Raw genomic sequence first — 27417 nt, 5'->3', positions numbered from 1 at the left:
CAAAGCTGTTGTTCCTTGTGGAAAAACTGTTTATTTTCCCCCCCAAATCTTCATTTCAATGAACTCTTAAAAAAAAAAGAAAAAACTAATCAGAGGATCAAACTAGTATAATTTATGATAGACAGGTATATACAAAGAAACCAAAATTCCACAAACAGATGGCAATCAACACATGGATGGATGAATGAATGACATCTTAATACACTTTACTTTCTCACATGAGATCATCTGGAACCAGTATTACACCACAAGTCTAATACAGGCTCATACTGGTCATAATGTGACCTGTCCCGCCCAGTTTCATCTTTTTCCCCCAAAACCTTTCTTCCATCAATAATTCCTTCAACGATAAAGAAAAGTGACGAGGAACTGAAGAAAGTAGCATACAGGAAAAAGTGAATAAGGAAGCATCTATATTGTTGCCGGTACAGAGCCAAAAGTTCTAACAAACCCATCAAGGATAAGCCATGAGAATTCAGGCCACAGAAATAAAATGAAAAAAGAAAACAAAGAAAAAGAAATAAGATGGAATATTAAAAGTTAAATAACAGAATCCAAGCTGGTTAATATTCAACTATCCATGTTCAATCCCCCAAAATCAAAAACCATAAACAAATCAACATTATAAGGGTTTCTGTGGTAACAGGCAAAATTACGTTCATTCACATCTTTTTTTAAGTTTTCGTCACCTTTCTTGTCCAACCAACCAAACATTTTCAACATTAGAAAAAAAGGCTTATTTACAATCAATGTTTCCAACGCCAGAAGTTCTGAACATCAAGATGAAGACGGGCGCCTCCTTCAGCCAATGTACTGCAGAAGATTGATGCGTTCTTGAGGGCAAGAAATACCACTCAAACAATAATGTATGTCGATTATGTGCCAGTCACTTGGCCAGCAAATATCTCCGATATGGACTTGCTTTATACAGAGCCTTATGTCTGATTTAATACTTGGTTGTGCTCCGTGTCATGCACTGAAAATAGCAGATCTACAAGCTCGCAGCGTTGTGAATTTGTTTGCCATTATTTTCGGTGCGAGACACCGGCACATAACTTAATAAATCAGGCTTTTTACACCATGAGAGTTGTGACACAGAGGAGGCCGATTTGCCTGCTCATGAGGAACCAAAACAAAGGGAATGTCGGCATCGACAAATGCCATTTTCAATGCTTTTCAATATGCAACTACTGATAGGTATTAAACAAATCTGGTTTATGTGCTAACTGTGTCAAATTAGTACTGCAGTCAGACTCGCTGCTGTTTCTGAAATGGATTAATCTCTCCCATCAGTCTGCGTCCAGGCTGTGAACCCCAACCTGTCTTAAGCTCTAGGCGGGGAACACTACACAGCCTCTCCCAAGAAATCGGTTTTTCGGACCAATCATCACGGTTCTAACAGCGAAAAACAAACAAAAACAATGACCTTTTTAAAACATCACCTGAAATTTGAGCGAATGAGTCATACTGTAACATAGTCCAAGTGCAGTTTTGTACTTTGACTTGCCACGGTCAACAACTTACACAAATGTTAAGCACACAACAGATTGATATTGATATATACATATATGTATATATGTATGTATGTATATATACATAAATACATATACATATATATTGTATATAGTTCATTTTGGTCACAGAGCTCCTGGAGGGACTGGAAGGCAAATTTAGGAGAGCAAAGCGATGAACAGCATTATCTTAGAAGACTGGCACAACTCTTGGCCTTAAGACTCTGGCCATGTGTGTCTCTCAGCCTGCCATTACTGTAGTTCATGTGGTACAGCTCAGAAGAGAGGCTCATTATGCTTAGATGTGTTCAGATTATATGCAGATACAAAATGCATATGCGACAATCACACACGCTGACAGCCATGTAAGCGTGTGAGGACATGTGCATACCGTACACCACGTCTCATTCACACACAAAGCAAAGGACAATAAGGGGAAGTTTGTAGTGTATTCCAGTCAACTTGTGGGAGCGTGTTGTGAGTTTGCAAAAACAAGAGGAAGAAAACGATTTTGAAGTCCTGTTGAGGACGGGTGGAGATGGGGAAGATAGACCGAGAACAAAGTGTCTTTAGCTTGTCGATTTGTCAGTCCATGTTGCTGGGTTACAAGGGGAGGCAGGGAAAGAGAGGAAGGAGTGGAGAGAACATCTCTCTCTCCGGTCTGCTGTCTTTTAGTCCACTTTGACCACACTGTAGATCTTGGTAACAAACCAGAAACAGGCAAAGAAACCGATGGTACCTGCAGGATAGACATACAACAAAATGTTAAAGCAGTCCATTCTCAAAAACTATTACTCAACGAGTGGGTACAGTACCCAAAAGTTTTTTGGTGCTAAGCTGAATCGCAGGCCTAATACCTGAGATGTTAAGCTTTAAAAATAATGTGTTGTTTAAATATATACATATATTGACTTGTAGTTTTGTGTGACATACTTTTAGAGGAAATATGGCTTCACATGAAAATTAACATCAAAAGATGTAAACATTTGTGTTAGCGGTAATAACGGCTTATTTAAAAAGCTACTGTCGGAAACACTAAACTTGTCAAATGAGTAAGCAATTGTTATGGTGGGCAATTCCGTTCATTTCAGTGAACGAATCATTTCGTTCACATGATCCGTTCAAACAATTCGTTCACGTTCACCGTACAAAAGCACTATCGCAGGAGCTTTTTATTACGTTGCGCGTACAGCCCGCCCTGCCATCCTGTGTGCCGGGGGCTATTAGGGGGAGGGGACAGAGGTATGATCGAAAGCGTGAACGCAGGGGCGCTGGAAGTGGGGTGCTGAGGGAGCTGCAGCTCCCCTGGTGGTGGGAAAAAAAAAAAAAAAAAAAAAAACCTTTTTTTTTTTTTTTTTTAATAAGCCTATATATACACACACACAAAGCTATATTAAAACAATAATGTATTTGACTTTGGGGAATAAAATATGTTGGAAAAAAGGTATTTGATTATCACATGGTGACCTAATCACATGGTCACCTTGCCACTTCCGGTCAGATGGGAAGTCAAATTTAAATCCCGCTTTGATGGCACACCATCTCATTGTTGCAAACTAACACCGTTGTATATGGGGAATAAAAAACAGTAGAAAACTGTTACAAAAATAATACCCAATTTTGTAGTGTGTGCGTGAGTGACTGTGTGTGTGCATGCGTGCTGTGTCATTGTGTTGCACTGTGTGCTAAAATAACTAGTAACTATATAGCTCCTTGTTACACCGTTGTGCGGGGAATAAGCACCTGAAACCGTAATAAAAATAACCCAAAACCGGATAAAAAACGTGAATTTTTCGGCGTGCGGCGCACGCATGAACTCCTCCAGGCTCAGCTCCCCTTGGGATTTGGGAGTTCCAGCGCCCCTGCGTGAACGTAACAGTTTAAGGAAATTAACGAATCGTTCACGCTAATATACTATCTCTTGATTTTGGTTAACGTTTAGTACGAAAAAATAGAGACCGTAAGAATATACATTGTGAAAATGTCATTCTGTTGCAATAGAGCAGGGGTTCTCAAACTTTTTAAATACCACAAACCCATTTTATCAGGGACATTTTGGGCAACCGCACACTTTAGAGAGCAACGTAGAAATAATAGGATACGTAGCTGGCCTTATACTGTATACGAATATTCATTCGAAAATGAAGTTAAAGCAGAGATTCCTGCTGATGTGTACCTATCTTATCAATTAAATGAATTAATAATATTGTAGGGTGACTGTAGAATGGGTTTTAATGCCAACTCTACAATATCAATAAAAGCAACAGAAGTGTTTCTGTACACACATTTGTAAACCGAAGCATATTTAACCAAAATATGTTTTTGAGTTTCTTGATCCAGCTCTCGATTTCATCTTTGGCCATCGGCCGTCTGCGTCCCGGCCAGCAGCTGTTGGTAACTGGTCGGGTTTGTTAGCTTGCCCCCCTTTTCCCCCTGACATCTCTGGTGTTTTAACGATCAATGGATGGGGAGTAAATGACCTCCCCCGACAACTACTCCAAACGTGTCCATACTGTTGTGGAGCATCACAAACTGCATGTAAATTTCTGTTTAGAGTGCTGCTGCTGCAGTGATTATGCGACTGATATTGCTTAACAAAAGACTGGGCAAGTGGGCAGGCAGGGCAGCAATTCACACCCTCAACACCTCTAAAAACGTATACGTCTCCTAGCGTTTGAGAGAGATTTAACTGCAGAAGGTTCGAACTACGATTCAACTATAGACATTTTCAAGTGCAAGCCCAGTCTTAACTTTGACATGGTACTCACAATTTTGAAAAGACTCAATAATTTGTGTAGAATGTCATGTTCGCTGTTATCTGTCCTTAATGCTTCTACTGTGCTTCTTTGAGAACGTAACTTGCAGGCAACATATATTATACTTGCATATTGTAATTTATTTTTCTTGTATGGACTACGTTTTAATAGCTCTTTCTCAATGGACATATCGGCCAGTGTTGTCGCGGACATGAAGCATCAACTGATCAACTTCTCACTCTCTCTGGCAATGACAACAACTGGTGCTGCACTGTGTGTGTGTGTGTGTGTGTGTGTGTGTGTGTGTGTGTGTGTGTGTGTGTGTGTGTGTGTGTGTGTGTGTGTGTGTGCAAGCATATACCGTCTACACAAAACATACATAACTCAAAGTCTGCAAATACTTTGAGTGCGCACATCCCTGGGTATGGACTTAGCAAATATACCACAAATATGAGGCACAAATATTGCACAGACAAAATACCCACCAGTAAACAGAAAGAAGATGAGAGCCATGATCATGGTGTATCCAAAGTAGAGGATTGTGCTGGCTAGCCCAGTGATCTGCAGCTTGGAGAAAAAGTAATGGATGGCATAAACCAGGAAATAAACGGCTGTGAAACCACTGGTCAGGAACGACCGCCATTGCCAATGGTAGTCCTGCAGAAAGACAGAGAGAGGAAAGAAAGTTTTTAATTGTTTGTATTCTATTCTACAAACACCAGTAGAAACCATAGAGAGAGAGGAGGGTCATATCTTAAAAAGTGCCAAAAATCTTTAATCAATCCTTCGCCGCATCCTATACAACATAAACCTGTGCATGTGATTGTGCATAGACAACAGTGCTGTTATCTCACTTCAATAACAGTTGTCCTTTATCACAGCATACATCTCATTTAGTATGTTTTTCCCCCTTTCAGTCAAGTGATTTTTCCTATCAGTGGTGTGTTCTAGACCTTTTTTGAGGGCATACTATAATCTATCTATGATCCGCGGCTATTTGTGTGGCCAGTGCATACGCCAGTACATAATGCCTATCAGATACGCTACTTTGAAAGGTTCACAAGGGCATACTCTTTAAAAAAAGAAATGTCTTCAGAGCATACTGCGTATACCCGCGTGAAAGGTAGAACACAGCACTGCTGCGTGAAAGGTAGAACACAGCACTGCATCTATTTAATATGCCAATAATAATGCCAATACAGGCAACAACTTGATGAAGCCCTGTATGGGTTTCATCAATCAACTCACATTTGGGAAACTACTCTTAATTTTATTCATAGTTTACACACTTTTATAAATGTGCACTCAATAATGATACTGTAGTTTGACATTCTCATTAAAATGTTGATTAAATGTTTTACATTTTCTTTCACTCCCTTTTCCATTGACCCTTTCAAAAATGTTAACATGTTTTGAGAAGTACTATACAATAAATGTGTATTTTTTGTGGTCATTGTGTGAAAGCTCAGCAGCACCATCTGGTGGCAGAGCATGTCTGTACAGAGATGGTACAACACAGAAACACACAGTTTTTCATGACAGAGAGAAAAACATTTGGGAAATGCCATTGTCAATTGGGTCAACAAATGCCGTTTGCAGGGCTTTTGGTGTTTACCTCAGCACAGAGGTGGAAATAGCAGAGAAGGATGGTGGCCTCAGAGCAGGTGATGACCAGTATGATGAAGACCAGGAAGAGGAAGCCAAACATGTAGTACATCTGATGGGACCTAGGAGGAACAGATGAAATTACAATCAAATACAATGAATTGAATAAATGGCATGAACCCTAGTCGTTGTAGTCAACCAACAGGGTAAAATTCATCAAATTGAATAAATGGCATGAACTCTAGTCCAGTGGTTCTCAACCTTTTCAAGCCACGACCCCAAAAGAGACTCTGTCGTCTCTGTCGTCCGTCTGTATGTCTGCAGCTAATATCACAATCTGCTAGCAGCTAGGGAGATCAGCATCACAACAATATTTCAAAATTGGTCATATTGGAGACAAAATCTAGAAAATATATATATAAAACTTATATTGATGCCATGGGGGATGTTCAGCTCATGGCAGTGCTGGTTTTGGAAGAATCTCAGACAGGCAATGGAATGCAAGGCACATTCTATTCCATCCATATGATAATATCCCTCTTTTAGTATGCTAAACCTGACCATCAGACAGTGGGCGTGCATGTTAACATGGGCGTGTGTGTTAATGGGTAGATATTGGACACAAAGCGTTAACACATTTTGTTTTGTTTGTTAGGAAAGCTTCAGATTGGGCTAAAGGCGGTTCTTCTACAGATAAATGTGCATGTGTTGTGCATGTCAACATGGGCGTGCAATGCATGTTAATAGGTAGAGGTATTGGACACAATGCATTGTTAACACCTTTCGTTTTGCTTGTTAGTCCAGGAATTTTATGCAAAAATGGGGGTCCACCTCCCACTAATTGCAACAAAACCAAACTCAGTTGATTTTGTATCCTTAATGTCCTGAATGACAGACAAAAAGTCTTATGAAGGGAAAGTTTAGAAAGTATGACCCTACCAAAAACGCTTTTTATCCCTTTACCATCTTACTTAACACATATGGTGCCAACCCCGAGTTTCCCGAGTTTGTATTGGTACTAGTGCTGTGTCAACCCCGAGTTTCCCGAGTTTGGGCCGTTTTTGAAAAAAAACAAAAAAAAAAAAAAAAAAAAATTTTTTTCTTTCATTTTTTTTTTTGGACCTCCAGAAATGTATTAGGCATGATTGCGATCGCGAAATTGCATGTTTAACCCCCATACCAACCCATTCTTTCAAACATGGCAGCCATGTTTGTTTACATCTGAAGAAAACATAATGGCTGATAAATCATGAATGCCTGAACGGATTTCCAAGCGGATTTTTTTGTTTGAAAGCTGTGAACAGCATCTATACACGTGGTGCATCATCTAGGCATGGGCGTGCACTTTTTACACACTTGCACAATTACATGGAAGTCTATGGTAACCATGGCAACGCGGGACATTGGCCGGAAAAAATCATTGCAACATAAGTGTTAACATTACCAAAATATATCAAATTCAAGAGTTAAAGCTCACTAGTGGATTGATTCATGCACTCCAACGGGCACAAAAAAAATCCAACATCTAACTGTAAACAAACAAAAATAAGGTACAACTACTTGGCTTCTAATAAAAACTGACATATTAAATTCAGTCACTCAGTCAGTCATGACGCTCTTACGCCGGTTCAGAGATTGGGATTATCTGCTGTAAACAGAATAATAATAGCCTTTTTTGGGGGTCCCAGAATTGTATTTCTCCATAAGCCTGTAAATCTTGGTAGTCACAATGTGTGATGCTGTGTGTCTTTGAAAACTCTAATAGAAAGTAGCATCTAAAACTGCTGACAGGAGACTATTAGATGAACGTGGTGAGTGTATTACCAGATTGAGTTGAGGATGAAGAAGAGTTGGATGAATATACATCCAAAAGGCAGGATTCCGCCCATCACAATCCCAGGCAGAGGCTTGGTGTAGAATGACTGCTCTGGAATCTGACGAGGAATCTGGTTGGTCCGTACCGGGTGTTCAATACCCTGACATAAAACAGTACCAGTAGAAACTTAGACTAATGACAAACAATATTCAGCCTAGGGATAGTTTAAACAGAAACATTTATTACATTTGATAAATCAGCACAAAACAATTAAGTTAACAGCAGCTATTGATCTGAAAATAAATGCTATTCTGATATATTGTTGGGGAAAAAAATGACCATGGTGAAAGCAGAGGTTGTCTCCCTTTAGAATATGTTGTCAACACTTTGTTAGACCGAATTTAAATAAACGTACAAACCGATAGTAATCATTTTTTGCTACAATGTGACATATAGGTCTCTCCGTTTTTACGGCTCTTTATAATAGTAAACAGAAAATAAATGTTCAGGTTGGGATTCCAATTTCAGAAGAAAGAAGTCAGGATATAGGATAAAGAAGGGAACCCCTTTTTGTGTTTTTCCCTTTCAAGACAAGAACACATTTTTGGCTTATGTAAAGCATATAGCAAATTCTTGGGGGGTAGTTTTTGAACAAATATTTTAAGTTTAGGATTTAGAAGAAGTTTTTAGAATCGGCCTCAGTCCTAAATGGGTTGAGGATTTAGCATGTGTAACTTGACAGCTTATAAAATATGACATTGTACACATGCTGTTAGATCTACCCTACAATGTTTAAAGTGACATTATGAATAGTGACCCACACCTGCAGGTGAGTCAGAGTCACAATGCATTTTTCGCCACACTATATTTGAATAATTTTTTAAGTTCTTTTTTTTAAATGTTCACCTATAATGACATGCCAAAAATACGGACGTCAGGTTGAAAGTGGTTAAGTCTCTCTCTGGGTTTTTATCAATATTACCAATGAAAAGTATTACAGGAGTAATTACTATCAATTACACACCCCGTGTTTTTGTCGCATTCCTAAGAAATAATGTTATGACCGGGTCATTGAGTGAGTGAGTGAGTGAGTGAGTGAGTGAGTGAGAGTGAATGAATACTCACAGCCTTCTTGAAACCAAAGTAGGCCCCAACAAAAGTGAGAGGTACTGAGATACAGAACCACAGAGCCAAGATGGCCACCAGTGTACCAAACGGCATGGCTGCTGAAGATCCTTCGCCCCATAGAATCAGGTTCATCACAAAGAAGTCAGCAAACACCACCCTAGAGAGACAGTTGCACACTTAATACACTATTGGTATACCACAGTTATACAGCTCAGCTGTAGAGCTGTCAGTTTCCCTCTAAAATCCCATTCGAATTTCATTCATTTATTTTCACAAATCTTTAGTGCACAGATCATGCACGCCCATGCACAGATCATGCACCATGTTTGTGCAGGCTGTTCACAGCTTTCAAACAAAAAAATCAGATTGGAAATCCGTTCAGGCATTCTTGAGAAAATAGCCATTATGTTTTACATGTTATGTAAGCAAAGATGGCTGCCCTGTATGAAAGATGGGGTTGTATGGGGGTGGAACATGCAAAATCGCGATTGAAATCATGTTTACTAGATTTAATGGGGTCCAAAAATAATTAAAAAAAAAAATAATAATAATAATTTTTTTTAATATAAAAGTCGATTAAAGTCGCTTGGCAGGGAAGTCCACAGTGAGATAGTTGATCTGAAAGTCGTTTGGCACTAAGTGAGTTAAATAATGAATAGTTGTACAATAATAAAAACCCATGTGCGCATATTCAGATGCTATAATAAGGCTGGGAAAAAAGCTAACCTACCAGCCCTCAGCGACGGGTTGTGGGCTTGCGAAGGCGTGGCTAGCAGCTAAATTGCTTGTTTAGCTAGCTTATCTGACACGGCACGCTGCGTGCAAAGTCCCCAGAACCCAGGGCTAAAGTTGAAGCAAAAGGACATGGTGGAACTGCAGGCGGGGTGAAAAATACATGCGCGAGCAACAGAGCGCGCCGCTGGGGTCTGCCATGGGTTTCAATGGACGTCGTTCGACGTTCGTGACGTAATTACGTCTCGACGTAAGTAAAATTGCCAATTTCCCCCACAATGCACATGGATTCTGCTTCTTCCGGGTGCTTCAAAACGCCACTGAGTAACTTGCATTGAAATGAATAGCTGGGGACGGGGCTATCCGCTCTACATTATATATACTCTATGGCTGCGTGTCCAGCATCTCCTACCAGAACCTTCAACCACCAGTGCGACAGAGAGAGGCGAAGAGCAGAGGATGGAAGCCAGCGACTCTACATTACTGACGGACAAATATTACATTAAACTTTCGCTGTTGTCATAAGTTTCTTAAACGTTACTTTCAAGTGAAGCTTATGGGGGGAAACTATAGGAAATAGCTGAATAGCTAACCAGCTAATACCATGAAGAAATAGCTTCAGGTTTTTAGTAGAGGGAGAGGGCAGGGAGAGCAGTCTCGTCTCCGCGGTTCAGCGCTTAAACAACCGTGTCGGGTGTCAGTAGTGTCACACACACAGAGTGCATGATTAGGCTATGGCATAACTTTCTGTGTGTGCACTGCAGTGCATGCCATGCACTGAAACTTAATTGTTGATCATTTGTGACTTGATGAAAGCATTTATTTTCATAATGGAAGGTCAGGAAAACTATTTTTTTCCCCCTTTTTTATATTCGAATATTCATTTTAGTATTCGACTGATATACATTTTATTAAAATTCGAATCAGTCAAAAATGAATTTCGTTCTGACAGCCCTAGTCAGCTGTGATAACTTAATAACTTGCCTGTAAAAGTTTAACAGATATGTATTTGTAATGTATGTAAGTAAGTAATATGAAATTGAACTAAATTGAGAGACTGATACAGAAACAGAGAACAAGAGAGATAAGAGAGAGATGTGTGTCCTTTACCCTGGACATAGGAAGGCTGTCAGCAGAACGTTTGTCTTCCACTTTTCTCCTCCGAAGGCTAGAAAGAGAAATGGAGACAAACATGAGCAACTGAGTGCCAACATACATCAGAAAGACCATAACCACAGGTATACATATTTATAATTAAGGGTGAATCTAACTGTTGTGCCACATGCAGAGGTGTGTGAGTCAAAGTTGGAGATGAATAGTGCCCCTATTCTTCATCGTTAAAACTTTAAATAGAGGGCACCATTTCATATTCCATGTGCAACACTTTCAGTGACAGCAACCAGGGAGTCAAACTAAAATATATTTTAGTGTCCTCCATACAAAATGACTATATGACCGACACATTCTGGCGAATATGCTTGGTTAAGCTGCAAAGAATGCGTCAGTGAATGACGGTATTACTGTGGAGTCCTACAAATACAACACAACGCAACACACATGACAGATGGGCATGGCAGGTGTGTAACCCAGACCTGTGTGGGTGTGTGGAAACCCCCAGTTTTTATATGGGAATGTGTTTTTGAACGAGTCAGTGTGTATGTGTGCATGTCATGATGTGCATCTATTTGAGTTACCCCACCCCTCCTTTTAGCTGATGATGATTAGAGCTAACGAGGCCAGATGGCTCATCAGTGACCCGTTAGGTTTTTAACCTTTGACCTCTTCTCCAAGTCTCTCTATTGTTTCTTTCACGACTCATCCTAAGCCACCAAAAACTAGTTTTCCTTCTAAACTTGGAAATAATGAACCAGCACTACAAGCAAAGCTTTTCTAGTCTAATCTTGTCCTCCCCCTTCCCGTCCCCTTTCAATTCATTAATCGAATCATCCATTAGTCAATCAACATGCCAGTGATGATGTAACAATGTGTAACATGTGTGATTTACTGTACAGCTACATCAAAATGTGAATGCTTGTATTTGTTCCACATTATAAAAGTTACGGTTTTCTCTAAACGATAAATATAAGCAATTTATACGTTCTTTGTGATCCAAAAATTGTGTAATTTTACCATAATTTTGTACTTTATTTAAATGAAGTGCATAGATTAACTGAATAATAATGCAAATAATCAAGAGATCTGTTGCAGCCTTGACTGCACTTACATCGGTAGAAGCGTGCTGCCACATAGCCGGCTGGCGTTCCCAGCAGTACCCACAACACCACAGCGCAGGTCATTAAAGCACCACGGTTGGCTGGTGACAGGAAACCCAGGCAGGCAAAGACTGCAGGGAGAGACAACAGACATGATATGTTAGTCATCAGATCGGAAATGACCATGGATTATTGTAACTGACTGCACACATGATGCCCATTGCTTCGGTCTCTCTAAAGGAAAAGCAAGAACTTGATAAGAGAAAAAGTTTCAAAATAGGAGAATCAACCTGAGCATTGACAGCAGCTACATCCATGAGAAAGATTACTGTGTAAACATCACTATGTCTATATACTATATAATCTCTATAACACATCATTATGTATCCAAATAAGTGTCCACCTCTGTTTTTTACAGACATAGTCAAGTCAAATAAGTGCATTTCTTATGACATACATTGCTACATGAGCATAATTTCTCAGATGAAAACAGCCACAACACACGTACAAAGTGTAACAAAGGTCATGATGAAGATCTGCGTTCCTGAACCGATGAAAACCGACAGCAGCATGCCCTTCCGGGGAGGACGGAACACGTCTCCGTGGACCAACTTCCAGCCAAACTCTTCCTGGGCATCTTCCTAGGAAACATAGAAATCAAAGATTGACTAGCTAAATGTAGTGAGCAATTAACAAATAGATGGCATTTGTTGTTCAGTGTAGGGCTGTCACGATTATGACATTTTACATGATGATTAATTGTCACTCAAATAATTGCGATTAAAGTTGACAATTACATTCCTGTTTGGCTTGTAGGCTTTGGAGTTAAACATGGCAGATATGAGACGGTTGGAGATATCACCAGCCATCCCTTTGGAGAATTGTTATCCTACCTACAGTATGTTGTCCTCGCAGTGTAATTACAATACAATGTATAAGACGGCCAAAAATGTAGCAGTCTACAGGAATCCATTTGATTTAAATTGTGGGATGTCATTTGCAGACCGCTTAGCTCTGCATCAAATGCAACATCGTAGAAAGCCCTCCAGAAAGACAAGGGGACAAACAGCTACTTACTACAGAGTCCATTTGATTGTATCTGGCGATGTCTTTATGCAGAGTCCTGAGCATAATCATAGCCACCATGCCAGACAGAAACAACACGATAACCAACGAGTTCATTATGCTGTCAACACACAGAGAGAAAAAAAGGCAAGAGCATGGAGTTAATAACATTATATCAGCACAACATACAAGATGTGCATGCAATTGGCCAGTGAAAATATCTTCTAACCAGTACTGTTTTGATTTTACCACTAGGTGGCACAAGTGATCCATTCATCCCATTTGGAACTTAATGAAATATACTTACTACATAAGGCTCATACTTACTACTTGGTTAGAAATCAATTTTTTTTAAACTCTTTCATTGATTTCAAAATATTGCCCTATTGCTGCATTTTCTCTCTCTTTCTTTGACACTATGGCTGTGCAGTGTTACGTTTCAGTCTTTAACTGTTTAAAAGAAAAATATGTTTTTCACTCTTTTAGATCATATCTGTAGTCATCATATATGGTCACAACTAATCTGCGACGTTCAGTTGCAATATTGCTGGATCAGGGGAGTGTGTTTTCTCACACACCCACAAGGGGGCGCGCACACACACACAAACCCACATCTCTCTCTTTATGGAAGGCATGCACGGTCAACTATTAACCCATATAAAACAAATATTATACACTTGATTGAAGTTCTTTATGAGAGATGTTACATTGGAGACTGTACAAGATCACCACCAAAGCCTTTTTAACTCTCCCAAAGTTGCATAACAGAGATGCATGGAGTCATGGATGCACTATCGTGACCACTCGACCATGCAGGCCAGATGAATCTATCAACTTATGAAACATTTGCGCAGACGCAACTTTTAGACTATTTCTCATTAGTCTGAAGTCAAGACATGTGTTGGCCTGAAACATGATGCAACAGAAACACCTTGTTGTGAAACCATGCAGTATGCGTGCGAACAGCCTGTGCGATTATAGCCCAATAATAGCCTATAATTAATTCCATTATGCAAGATGAAGCTGTATGTTTGTTATACAGCCTACTCCTCCTTTACTTTCAATTTGTTCAGTCCCAACTATACAGCAGGACTTAAAACTGTTGTTATTGGCTACGTTTGTGTCATCCATGCATTAAAATGATTATGTCCGGTATTTTTTATCAGATGTCCAATACATTTTAATCATGCCGGTCACGGTGACCGGCAGTTAAAAGTCCTAGCGTGACCTCTGGCGCGTGCACACACACACGCACACAAAGTCAGGAATGAGCATGGGGGAGGAGAAGTGACTTTACATGGCAGGGTCGCAGAGAGAGCCGGGGCATTACCGTGTGTGTGTACACATTTCTCTCTTCTGTGTCCACCATTACGTGGGCCGCACACGGGGGTACGTACGTGGGACGTATTCACCTAACTTAGCTGTTAAATTATTTCAATTCATCATAAATATACACTCCTCTATGGGCTGCTCCTTACATTATGATGCTCCCACATATTATCATGCACAGACCAGTTACAGTTACTTTCTCTCGAGACAGAGTCATGATCGCATACGCCACTGAAAGGAAGAGGTACAGACAGAGTGGCGTTCCCCTTTCTTTGACGATGGCTTGCCAGATTGCTTTCCCCATAACCCACACTCTGCACATATATTGGAGCACAGGTAAAGTCTAATTGCATTGAACTGGTAAAACCTGAAACTCACCTGCCCTGAATGTCAACACAAAAATGTACCCATACAATGTGTTTCGCATCACTCACATTCACAGTTCATGTGTCATGTAATTCTACAGTATGTTTGTATTCACATGACTGAATGACAGACTGGTGTTTGTGGGTAGCATACTAAAGGATCTTGTCTTCCTCTCACCTGAACCACTGGATGTTGGTGTGAGGCATGGATTCTAAAATGTAATCCCATCGAGATGCCCAACGGATGTTCTTGTCCTCCTAAAAACAAACAATTTGTATTACTGTACTGTACTTGTGAGGACCATGCATTGATTCCCCAATCCCATAATAAGTCTTTAATTCTGAACTGTAACTCTAAACTTATTACACCAATATTCTAAAACCTAAGATTAATGTAGAACATAACTTAACAGGATTATTCTTATTATATCTTGAGAAAGCAACACAAACATTGTATTTTGTGCATTAACAAAAGCCTAACTCAATTAAAAAGTTCCCTAGTCAGAGGCGCTAGCTCCTCAAAGCTCAACAGAAATAGCAACCGAATACTGTACTGAGTGCAAGAGAATCAATCCCACATTAGGGGAACACACACCAGCGCGGAAGGCGCGGTCGAAACAGCCGCCCTCATTATTTTCAATTAATTAACCACACTGGTGGCATCAGACGCGCGCAGGCGTGGGTCTGCCGCCTCGCCCGCTGCGCCTATACACTGCTGTTTTATTTCTAGGCGCTGCCGCGCGGTGAAAGGTTTTTCCCCACCAGGTGAAATGGATGCAGTTGGTGTTACTGCGCAGCACTTCACGTGTGTCAATACTGCGACGCCATGCTGCGCAGCTGCCCACAGCCGGTGTGTGCTGCCCTATACAGTCCCATTAATTAGCAGGTCCCAGAATAAAGCGATCGGATCGGGAGTTTGGAAATCAGGAGATAGGGCCGATTTCAAAAGATCGGAATCGGGAGAAAAAGATCGGGAAACACATTGTCTTTATATATTTAAAAAATATATAAGCTGATGAGCTTTAATTTTAATTTGTTTTGATACAATGCTGCACTAAGTGAAAAAAGAAGCTTGGATAGAATGGATAGTGTTATTAAAATAAATAAATAAAACCTAAAGGGACAACATAAAAGTATTTTTTATTTTATTTTTCCTTAATGCATTGCCGAAAGATCGGATCGGGAAGGATCGCGATCAAATCGGGAGCAAAAATATGTGATCGGGATCGGGAGCAATAAAACGTGATCGGGACATCCCTAGTATACATTCCAGGTATTATTATTATTAGTGTACAGTACATACCACAAAGCTGACAGAGTAAGTGTATGGGATCTTGACATCTCCAGTGAACTTGTTGTTGAGGGACATGGGTCCTCCAGAACAGTCTGGGGCATCTGGATTGTTTTGTTTATAACTGGAGGTGGACAGGACCATGGGGAGAGAAAGTAAGATTACAATTTGTCTTAAGGTTTTGCATGCTTGAGGACATGTTAATTACAGCATGGCTCTTCTGCATCACTGTCGCCAGACTACAATAAATAGATACATTTATTTTGAGCTCTTCAGTCTTTAGAGAAGAAGCGACAAAAAGACTTGAAAGAAATAGCGAGCAAAAAAGTCAAAATCCATGATAAATGAAGTAAATAGTAAATATAGTACATCGCATACAGCACGCTTTCTAGTCTTTGAACCATTAAAATGTTTTCTCTTTCTACAAAGTGTGTAGAAAAGATGTTGGATTCCTCCTCCATCTGATAAGATGATTAAGTGAGAGCTACTGCAGCAATGCAATTTGTTACCTCTTGGGTTCCATCTTGGCAGCGACCAGTCGCGCTCCCAGCTGTTCATTCTCGACCAGGTGATAGTGGATGGTGATGTCAACATGGTTGAATATGTAGAAGGTGTCCTTTTCATTGAAGTCAGACTGAACGACAGAACCAACACAGATTAAAGGTTAAAGACTTTTGAAAACACTGGAAATTTAAATAATGTGGCATCTTCCATATGGTAGAATTTGGTAAACAAATAATATCTGCCCTGCCCGAACATGGAAGATGATCCACCCTGGTTAACTCACCCTCACCTCTGCTAAATGCCTAAATTGTAAATTGTAATTGTATACTGTGGTAAAGTAATACTAACTTCCTCTACTTGCAGTCGCGATGTAAAGATTCTTCAATTACAGTCTGCTAAGTAATTTCCATATAATTATATAAAATGCAACAGATTGTTGTCTAGATATCCTAAGTTGCAAAAAAAAAAGAAAAAAAAAAGAATACATACATACATACACTGTTTCTCAGTTCCATTTTTGTATTAATGCTTTCTAAATTTTTTATCTATTTTATATTCATCAGGAAAATTCCTGATTATAAACAAATGTAGTTCTTTTTTTTTAAGATAACAGATATACAAGCTATACATATGCAATTATTTTCTTTTATATTTTGGAAAAATATCTACATCTCACTTGTTTCTACCAAAACTTCTGTTATTCAGTAGTGTGATTTCTGTGAATTAAGATAAGATGTAGTACACGTTTGAACTGTGTAAACAATAACATTTAGGAAAAACAAAACACAATTTATTATAGTCACAGACCAAATAAGGAAATATCAACACTAGCTGTTCAATATACATATTTAGTATTGGAAGCATGAGGATACAGAATTACTGTAGCATTATACAATGCTGGAGAAATCTCAGAAATGAGCAGTATTGGTCTGTGGCCTTTCGAGTGTGTTTCAAACCTTATTATATCATATACATCAGCATACAATAACTTAAGTAACTTACATTGACTACACAGGCATCTTTGGGACGCCCCGCCTCTGTGACATAACAGCCAATAGGGAAGCCAGGGTTACAGAACTTCTGTCCATCTTCCACATCATAGCACCAGGTGACAGGCATATTGTCCACAATCCTGCGCACGCACACACACACACGCACACACACACACACACACACACACACACACACAGTATAATAACTCCACAAGGAGCAGCCAAACCTCCCACTCAGTGCCGTTTGCCACAGTGATAACTTATTAAAGATGCTAAGTGTGCAGAGCCTATGTGAATAGCTTTGATGGACAAATATGAGGCAGCTTTCTGGACAAAAGTCAATTAATATTACATGTCCTAAGTGCGATTTGACATGATTATTGTCCTGATTCCTGAACAGCCAGATAGGAATATTCTTTTTCAGATTTGTAACAATTAGCTTGTTATTAGTTTAGCTTTAATTCTACGCAAGACTTGTACTCCACCACAATTATTATTGTGGTGGAGTACAAGTCTTGCTTCAAAGATACATAGATGTTGTGTTATTTGCATTTGGGTCAAGTTATTGCATCGAGTGCACCTACCAGTGGTGTTGGTAGTTGAGCAGCATGCCTTTCTTGAGAAAGTCCAGGTTAGCTTTGTCTGCTGCTTGGCTGTTGCTGTAGGACTTTGTACACACCTGTTTACACACCTCTGGTTTCGGGAACGTAAACTGGAAAGAACATATGGACAATTAACCAGAGAGAGAGAGAGAGAGAGAGAGAGAGAGAGAGAGAGAGAGAGAGAGAAAGTGTGCGTGCGTGCGTGCGTGCGTGCGTGCGTGCGTGAAAGACTGCATGTGTGTGTTAACAGTTCAGTGAAACTGCGGTTTGGTTATCGCAACGTGTTGTGATGCTTGTGGATAGGCTGTTTTTGGCAAGCAACACCACCTGGATTCAACCCAGCTTGCTCATATCATCTTCAGGACACAGACATTAATGCATAATGAATGCATTAATTGCAAAACAGAAAATCTGCAGCTCATAAAGAAGTATTGAACCGTACATTTCGGTTTTAAACCGAGAAGCACTGCACCCCAAGAGTGTGTGTGTTTTGTTATGGACACAGTCTAAATTGGACTCTTTTACCTTTGTTTGATATTAACACAACAGTTGTTAATGTGAGGTCTCTATTGTAAACTAATAATATATATAATATATGAACTTACTTATGAAACTTAAAAAGAAAAACAAGTACATATTTGAATGGCGGTTCAGATTTGCCACAGCTGTATAGTATAGAATAGACAATGTTCACTGTGTATGTTACCTTGTACGGCGAAGGTTCAATTCTCTCCCCAAACAGCACCTGTCCAAGATTTTCTGACGGCCTTTTCTCTCTCATGTCTGAACAGAAATCAAACCTACACACACACACACACACACACACACACACACACACACACACACACACACACACACACACACACACACACACACACACACACACACACACACACACACACACACACACACACACACACACACACACACACCTTGAAAGATATACCAGGCAGCATGATGGAATTCCACAAATAAAGTGTGGTACCACAAGCTTGACCGTCATACACAAGGCAACTGTATATTAACTAGGGGTGCCACGGTTCGTTTAGCCCACGGTTCGGTTCGTACCTCGGTTTTGGGGTCACGGTTTCGGTACGGTTCGGTGCGTGTTTTGCATTAAAAAAAAAAGAAAAAAAAAAGACTTTCCAAAAATCTATTTTTATTTTGCTTCTAAGCAAATTGAATTATGACAGTGCCTCTTAGCCTTAAGGTGGGTTAAATGATTTTCTTTTCTATTATCATTATCATCAATATTGGCCATCATCTTCAGTTTCAAAGTGCTTTATTTATGAACAAATTGTTTTGCACACAACAAGAGATACTAGGCTACAAGCTTGAGCAAATAGCCTCTGTGTGTTCACTGTGTTGCCAAACTTTGCGAGAGGAATAAGCAACCAGATCTATGAAAACAATGCTTAAATAAGTGAATATAGGCCACGTGAGGTCGTTAAACCTATACACGTCGGCTATTTGAAAGTGGCCAAGCCGATCTACAAGCTCACCACCGCATCCACCATTATTTAGCCTACAAGCAACTTTACATAAAAACAAGCTCAATGTGGCTTATAATAATCAGACATGGCAACAACACTCACCATGCGTTGTTCCTCCACTCAGTCAGTCAGTGAGACTAGCGGGTGTCTGACACTCTGGCTTGGGGCTACGCTACGTTTGGCTTTGTTGCTTGCTAACGCTGCCTGCTATGGTCAGTCTAAAAACAGACTGTAATGATGTATGGGACTAACAACAACAAGCAGATTTCTCCTGGACTTGTTCTCCATGTTTCTGTCTCTGTGAGGACTCTCAACTGCTTTGCTCTGCTGCGAGTGTGAATGTCGGCTCTTGTTACAGAGTAGGTGGGGGTGAGGGCTACGGTGATGGGACATTAGTGCGTGTTTACTTGCGGAGCGGGGTTTAGTGGAGATTGTCTTGTGCACGATGCACAGTGGCTGTCCAGCTGTAAGAAATTAATTAATTTGCAAACAAAAAGACCGCGGTTCATGAAGGCGTATTGAACCGGGTACCGTGCAGGGCGTACCATACGGTTCGGTTTTATACCGTGAACCGTTGCACCCCTAATATTAACATGCATGCTGCTCTGTGTATTACATAGATATGACTAATTCACCATTTGTATTGGCAAAGAGCAAATTGTTGTAGTAGTTGCTGAGTACACACACAGGGAGTTCAATTACCACAGGGGTGTCCAAAGTGCAGCCCGGGGGCCAAATTCTATACGGCCTCATTCCTAAACTGTCCTATAAATGGCCCGCCAGCACTGTCAAACAAGAATATTTTCCCAGAGTATTATTTGTCAGGATTCCTTGTTTCCTGTTGTCTCATTCTTAAGGGGTCAAAAAAGGCTATTTTATTGCACTTTATACCTTGCTCGTCTGGTTACATTTGTTAATGTTAAATAAGACTGACAATACACCTGACAAAAGACCATAGATATTACTGTAAATATTGATGATGATAGTTAAATAACAGTGTTTATGTGATGCATATGTTATGTGACTTTGCTATGGTCCGAAGGTACGTTATGCCAGGAGATGTAGTCGGCCCTCTGATTTAATATTTTCTAAGGTGGCACCCTTTGAAAAAAGTTTGGACACCCCTGAATTACCATGTTGATTAGCAAGTAAGGCAGTAAGGCGTTTTTTATTAATAATTTAAATCGGGAATTAGTTATTAAGCATATTAATGAACCGTGCAGCTGAAATCTGATTCTTGATGAAACTGATGTAATGTAGCTTACTGGATTTTACCAGTCAAAATCCAACAGTATTCATCTACAGTATGGAATTATTTAAGTCTCTGTGTACTTTAAACGTTATGGGATCCATAAGTGCCAGAGCAGTGTAGTATATGGAGGTAAAAGTATGACTAGTGTTAGGGTTAACGCTGCTGTGGTCTGACGGCTAGGCTACACTCCACTCTTTGGATGAAAGAGCCCTGTGTTGCACTGCAAACTGCACACATTGGCTGTGAGTGTCACTGACAGAGAGAGAGCTATGAGATGAAGAGAAAGATAGAGACGAGAGTGAATACATTGAGGACAGGGACAGAAGGGGACAGAGGGGCAGAGAGATAGAGATGCACACAGAGATGGACAGAGACACACCCATATAAGCCTATCCCATTTACTGCTTTTGAGGTCCAACTTAAAGCAGACATTTTAGCTTTTAGGATTAGTCCACAACACATGATCCATAGCCACTATCAGTTGAGGATAAACAGTGTGTGGTCTTTGCCATCACAGACTTACCAATCAGAATATCTATGCTATTGCTGTCATCTACTCAGTCTGCCGTTCTGAAACATTTTTTGAATTCCAGTCTGGCACACCTCAATCTATTGATCTTTGACTTGATTACCTTATACTTAAAATGAGTAGTCTGTTTTTCAATGTTAAATTGTACACATCTTTGACAATCTTGCAGACTTACGCAAAGGTTAAAATGTAATTTATATAGCATGATAGCAGACTTCCGGTTTATGATTCAAGTTCAACATTATAAAAACATATTCACAATTTGGGAAAATGTAGGGTTGTACTCCCTCTACCTACTGGCAGCATTCAGATTTGGCACTGATCGGTCCAGTAGTCTGCAAGATTGGACTGACAGACACACCCAGACAGACTCAGACAGACAGACAGACAGACAGACAGACAGACAGACAGACAGACAGACAGACAGACAGACAGACAGACACAAGTTCCAAGCCATAAAAAACAATGACCACACAGGCAGAGATGTTCACAGACAAATCATGTACTGGCTACTTACGCAGTGTATTCATATGGCAACACTGACTCCACTGAATCCAGCCTGTTCACAAACAGCTCAATGATCGACTGAAACACAGGAAACACAGGAGATGTTTGGCATTAAGACCAATTACATGTCTGATGCAGTTACTTTTGTCCCTTGTCATAAAATCCCTAGAAAAGACATTTGGAAAATTGGCCTATGTAATAAACAAGGGGCAGACTTAGAAATACATGATAAGTATGTAGACTCGGTTGGTCTACACATACTAGGATAGGTATGGATGGCAGACAGATGTTACAACACATGCCCTTGTGACGTACACACTGTCACTGACTGGCTGAGTCACCAAGATACCCCCATGGACTAAGATTCTGTGCACTGCACATTCTGTCGCTCTGAGTGAAAACACACCGAGTTATTTCTGTCCTCAGTCACCATGATTTCTGAGCTCAGAACAGGCATAACTTGAGGAGTGCTGCAGAGTAATAAACCGGATTAATGAGGTCACTGACGAGGAAATCTGTGAGCTAATGAATGTCAAATCTTGAGCTGACCTAATATTGTATTTCTCAACTTATGGGGTCAAGAACCAAACATTGGTCACAAAACATTCTGACAGAGACAAGTTAAGAAAGAAATACTGGATGATGCACAATGTATTATTTGATTGACTATTGAGTACTTTCTTTGTGGCTGCCATCAGGCTTACGAACAAGCACTGATCTATACACACACAGCCTGGACTATACAGTATGGCCACAGGCTAGAGGTCTGCGCGGGACAGATTTTTTAATCCCATTACTGCCCACTTCCCCTTGATTTCTGACCACTCCTGCCCGCTGCAGCGCCGCCGCAATGATTTCATTTTTGACCGCCCGCACGGCCCCGCAGACAATTCCTGTCCGCCCGCTCCCGCCCGCAACAAACAAATTATGCGCGTCCAACAGCCTCCCTCCCATAGAAGACCAAACAGAATAAGTGTGCGCGATCAGAGGAGAGGAGCATTTGTGAGGGGTTGCACACACATGAGGGAAAGTGTTTATATTGCGATGGGAGGGAGGGACATATAAATAGTTATACATTGAATTAAATAATGAATGACAATGCCGCCGCGACACACTTCTAAAATAATGAGAGAAAGAGAGAGGAAGAGCGAGAGAGAGAGAGGGCAAGTGACGGAGCCACAGAGGGAGAGAGCGAGAGAGAGAGAAAGAGACAGAGAGAAAGAGACTCCAGTCCACGTACTGTAGGTGCGTGCGTTTTCCTCAGCAGGGAGAATTACGTTCTCTACATGTTCACATCTTGCTAAAGTATAGATATAAGCTCTATGTCTTGTTTATTGCGGGAGAGTGCAGGATTCTGCAGGGTCCGCTGGCTTTATTTTGACCGCCTGCTCCCGCCCGCATAGATAAAAAGACCGCCCGCGCCGCAACTATTTGCGACAGGACCAGCAGGTCCTGCGGGAGTGCGCTCCCGCTGTAGACCTCTACCACAGGCCACTTGTCTGTGGCTAAATGTAAATGGACCTATGGCAATGAAAGGTTGCACCTTCAGGTAGTTTAAAATATATATATATATATATACATAGGTTTCTATTCACTATGTAGCTTAGTTTTTAACATGGATCATGTTTAACACAGAGTTTTAATGTCTTGAGTTAACTGTAGCTTCTGTGTTGGTTTTAGTGCACAATTAATTCCACGTGCCTTTTACTTTGTAATTGGTATTACTGATAAAGTTGAACCTTGATTGAAAATGTCTAGTCAAGCGTATAGTCATTAAATTCAGGGTCCAGGGATATCTAACCTGCATTCAAATCAATGGCTTATTCAGAGGTTAGTGTGGCTACAGTAATTGCTTTCTTGAGCATACAGTATATTAACACATCTAGGAACCTTTCTCTTTAAAAATGCGATGCGGTATATCCACTGTTCAGACAATCTTTGCTGCGTTGTTCATTCAATACAGCTACAAAGCTATCAGCACTAGACATATTGTGTATGCAAGGATAATTATATTAATTATCTAAAAGCATCTAAAGTAATTGCAACAGAACTTTTTTTCCCTGGTGAGTGGTGTTTCGGTCGAGTTGTGTGCGTGCAGAACAAGATGACACCAGGCAGTATCACACCTAGAGAATAAGTATTGGACACATTACGTGACCAGAAGGTATGAGACAAGTACATACATGGATGGACAGAATGGATAGGAATAGAACATGGATGTTGTATCATTGTGCAAAAAGTAAGGATTTCAATTATGCTTACGTAGATAATTGATTCACCACGTGTGTGGTGAATCACTTACTGCTTGACCCAGTGGTCAAGCAGATAAGGGGGATAATTCATGACGGTCTCTTCTAGTTTCATAGACTACAGCACTGGTTCTCAAAGTTGGGTCCTTGGGGGTTACCACCAGGGGGTCCAGAGCAAAAGTAGTTAATAAAGCATCACAATCATTTAACCACTAACTTAATCCATTTATACATGTACTGTATGTTGGCTATTCAAAAATAGCAGATATACAAGCTCACAGCGTGTCACTTCCTGCATGCAAGCTTGTATCTGCTATTTTTTTAAATATCTGGAAAATATTGAAGATATATTTTTTTACAAATATTCTCTTCTGGGGGTCGCTGGCACAAAACCTTTTCAGATGTGAGTCCGTGGTCAAATTCATATACATTTTCATATCATACACCTGGATTTATCTGCCCTTGAGCCTGTGTAGATAGAGTGCCGTGGAACTGCATGCATGCTCCAATGAAATGACAGAGATTCTGAAACTGACAACATTGATGGTACTGAAACAGATCTGGGGACACAACCAACACTATCCTGAGAGGTAACCGGTAGAGTTGCCGGAAAGAAACTCGCCGAGATTTTTATTCTTGTATTTGTTTTACTGAGAATAAGGTTAGAAATAACTTTAGGATTGCGCATATTTTTCTGAGGTTAAGATTAGGAATAGGGTTAGGTTTTGGCACCGTTTTACTGAGGTTAAGGTTAGGAATAAGGTTAGGTTTAAGTACCATTTAGGCATAGTTTACAGAGGTATAAGGATATTAAAGATCTCAATGGAAAATAACAAATAAGCCTTGCCTTACCCAAGTTTCCTTTTAGTTGACATTGTATCAGTGAACTGTATTGTCATGATGAAACTGTACCTTTTCCTATCAATCAATCAATCAATCGATCAACAGGCATAAACCATCAGCCCAGGCAAGTTTCTTTCCAGCGACTCTTCTGGTATTCTCCTGAAAACATTTATAGTGTCCATTGACCAGGCTAACGGGCTAAAAAATCAGTTTATCGTGTATCATGGACATGGACAGACAGCAATAACAGTGCCTCTGAAACAGTGGTTCTCAAACACTTTCATGTCAAGGACCCCCAAATTGACACTTATGAGCCTGCAGACCCCCATTTGAAGTCAAGCCAGTGACCCGCATAAGAGAGGATTTATACGGCTCTAGCACTAGCAGTGATTGATTCTCAGCCATTTTAATTTCAAGGACCCCCGGTTTGACATGCATTAGGCGCTACGGACCCCCATTCAATGGCATTTCTATTTCTGCTATTTCTATTTATATCTCTGAGACCACCATTTTTATTGTAAACTAACGTCCATTTGGTTCCATTTGTAAACTCTCTTGAGTTACAGACCCATAAGGGTCCATTTGGTTCCTAACTATCATTTAGCTGGGGGGACGGGGACCCCTGGAACTCTCTCAGGGGGGTTTGAACTGCCTTGCTCTGAACTGTCTTGGTGGAGTCGGGGCCAAGCAGCAGCTGGATGTTAACATGTCTTACCCTGCACTGCCTGCAGTCTGGTACTTGGTTTTACCATAGAGTTAACATGTCTTTTACCTTGCAGTCTGGTACTTCTTGGTTCTCTTGGCCATCTTTCCCAGGGGCACAGAAGCTGACAGGCGCCAGACCCGGAAGATAGAAACTTGTAGCTCCGTTTAGCAGCAGCAGCAGAGCCCCGTAGAGGGAGAAGGCCGCCCGGCCGTCCATTTTTCTCCCCCAGCTGACTGACTGACGGTATTAAAGCCAGTCAGTTCGACGCTTATTACCGCTTTGCGGGACGACGTTTATTTATGTTATTATTCGTCTATAACGCTGAACGGACGGTGCAGCGGCAGTCGAGTGGACTGTGTTTGACAGTTAGCATAACGTCGTAGCCGACATCCTACTCTGCTAGTGCCTGGCTGCCTGCTAGAGATGGGACGTTCGCGAACGAATCGAGTTTTTTGAACGGCTCTTTGAAATGAACGATGGGATCCGGTTCGCAGTATTCCTTTCTAAATGAACAGTTGTGGAAAAAGTACAAAACATTACTTACTTTAATATGTAAAAGTATCAATACTGCAATGTAGAAATATTCTGCCACAAGAAGAAATTTTGGAATTAAAATGTACTTGAGTAAAAGTACAAAATTATTGCTTGGTATCAAAATGCACTTAAAGTAGTAAGTATCATTAAGTTTTTCAATGAATAAAATGTAGAAAAAAAATCAAATGGCCAAAATGTATATAGGGTTGAAGTGATTTGTAATTGTGGGCTCGCCTGAAAGGCGAGACCAGTATGTTATCTTCATTATTTATAGAGTGAGTTCCGTCCATAGGGTTATAATAAGAAGGTTCCGTCGTGTGAGTTCCGTCGCAGACAGTACAAAGGCAGGGCCCTTAGCCAATGAGGTGCGGAAAATCTGGGATTGGTGTTAGCTGGAATATTGGTTGAGCTTCACATGACAGTTAGCATGCTGCAAAATATTGACGGGTTTCTGGTCCACGTTACACTGATAAGAACTAGATGCGTGCGCAGGTCGGTACCAAAATTAGCCAATGAAACCAGCGCTCCCCAAAACACAGGTTTGGGGATTGGACGGAATTGATTACATGATACAGTCACCTGTGCATTTAAGCTCAATGTTTGTAAACAAGAAACCCGTCTATAGTAGGCTACGAGCGAGCCCACATTGTTTCGTAGGAACAGTATCTCTAGTTATAATCAAAATCTACAAAGTGACAAGTAACTAAACTGTCTTTTGAACGGCTCTTTGAAAGGAACGGATTCCAGAGATCTGGCTCACTTCAAAGAGTCATAAATCCCATCTTTGCTGCCTGCGTAAACCCTGCTCGTTCGTACTTCGCCGTGCGACGGCGTCGCGCGGCGAAAATAGCCGATTTGCAAGCCCACCGCGCGTCGCGTCCGTTGCGCGTGGTGGGCTTGTAGATTGGCATTTTTTGCCGCGCGACACCGTCGTACTGCGGGGCATAATTCAGAGCATAGCCCCACCCACTTTCTTGCAGACACGTCATCAACGTCCTCGTGTGTGTGCGTCGTTTACTTCCAGTGGTGATTACATTTACTCAGGTACTGTAATTAGGTACATTTTTGAGGTACTTATACTTTATTTAAGTATGTCCAATTTTCAATACTTTATACTTCTACTCCACTACATATCAGAGACAAATATTGTACTTTAGAGATTAGCTATTTTGAAAAAATATTTTTAAATAGCCTACATTTTATAATATATGAGTCATCATGACAACTTGCTGAAATGGGACATTTTGCATACTTTATACTTTTTTGGTGCTTTAGGAACATTTTGATGCCAATACTTTTGTACTTTTATTGAATTACATTTTGAATTCCTGTCGGACTCAGAGTATTTCTAAATTATCTATACTGCAGTATTAATACTTTTTAAGTAAAACATTT

The 27417-nt window shown here is 40.5% G+C and overlaps 1 protein-coding gene across 1 annotated transcript; it reads right to left on the bottom strand.

The window, feature by feature from the left end:
• Positions 1–25889, bottom strand: tm9sf2 (transmembrane 9 superfamily member 2). The gene is made up of 17 exons (XM_080739823.1): positions 25555–25889; positions 21701–21768; positions 18616–18709; positions 17892–18019; positions 17318–17447; positions 16321–16445; positions 15824–15935; positions 14699–14778; positions 12839–12947; positions 12270–12402; positions 11773–11892; positions 10659–10716; positions 8814–8973; positions 7697–7848; positions 5883–5994; positions 4753–4924; positions 1–2250 (listed from the first exon to the last, which is right to left on the bottom strand). Exons 1-17 carry the CDS (start codon positions 25702–25704, stop codon positions 2183–2185), a joined length of 1971 nt encoding a protein of 656 aa, XP_080595949.1. The 5' UTR covers positions 25705–25889; the 3' UTR covers positions 1–2182.
• Positions 25890–27417: the final 1528 nt, after the last annotated feature.

Source organism: Nannobrachium achirus (genome assembly GCF_963921795.1).
Source record: "Nannobrachium achirus genome assembly, chromosome: 13".
Lineage (NCBI taxonomy): Eukaryota > Metazoa > Chordata > Actinopteri > Myctophiformes > Myctophidae > Nannobrachium > Nannobrachium achirus.
Note: the sequence above shows the minus strand (reverse complement) of the source record. Positions and strands in the feature narration are given on the sequence as shown.

Coding starts and splice junctions, on each gene's coding strand:
- tm9sf2 (XM_080739823.1), bottom strand. CDS start 25,704: ATGGACGGCCGGGCGGCCTTCTCCCTCTACGGGGCTCTGCTGCTGCTG. Junction 10,717..11,772: donor GGCAGCACGCTTCTACCGAT/GTAAGTGCAGTC, acceptor TTCTCTTTCTAG/CCTTCGGAGGAGAAAAGTGG. Junction 7,849..8,813: donor ACTTTGGTTTCAAGAAGGCT/GTGAGTATTCAT, acceptor GTTTTATGTCAG/GGTATTGAACACCCGGTACG.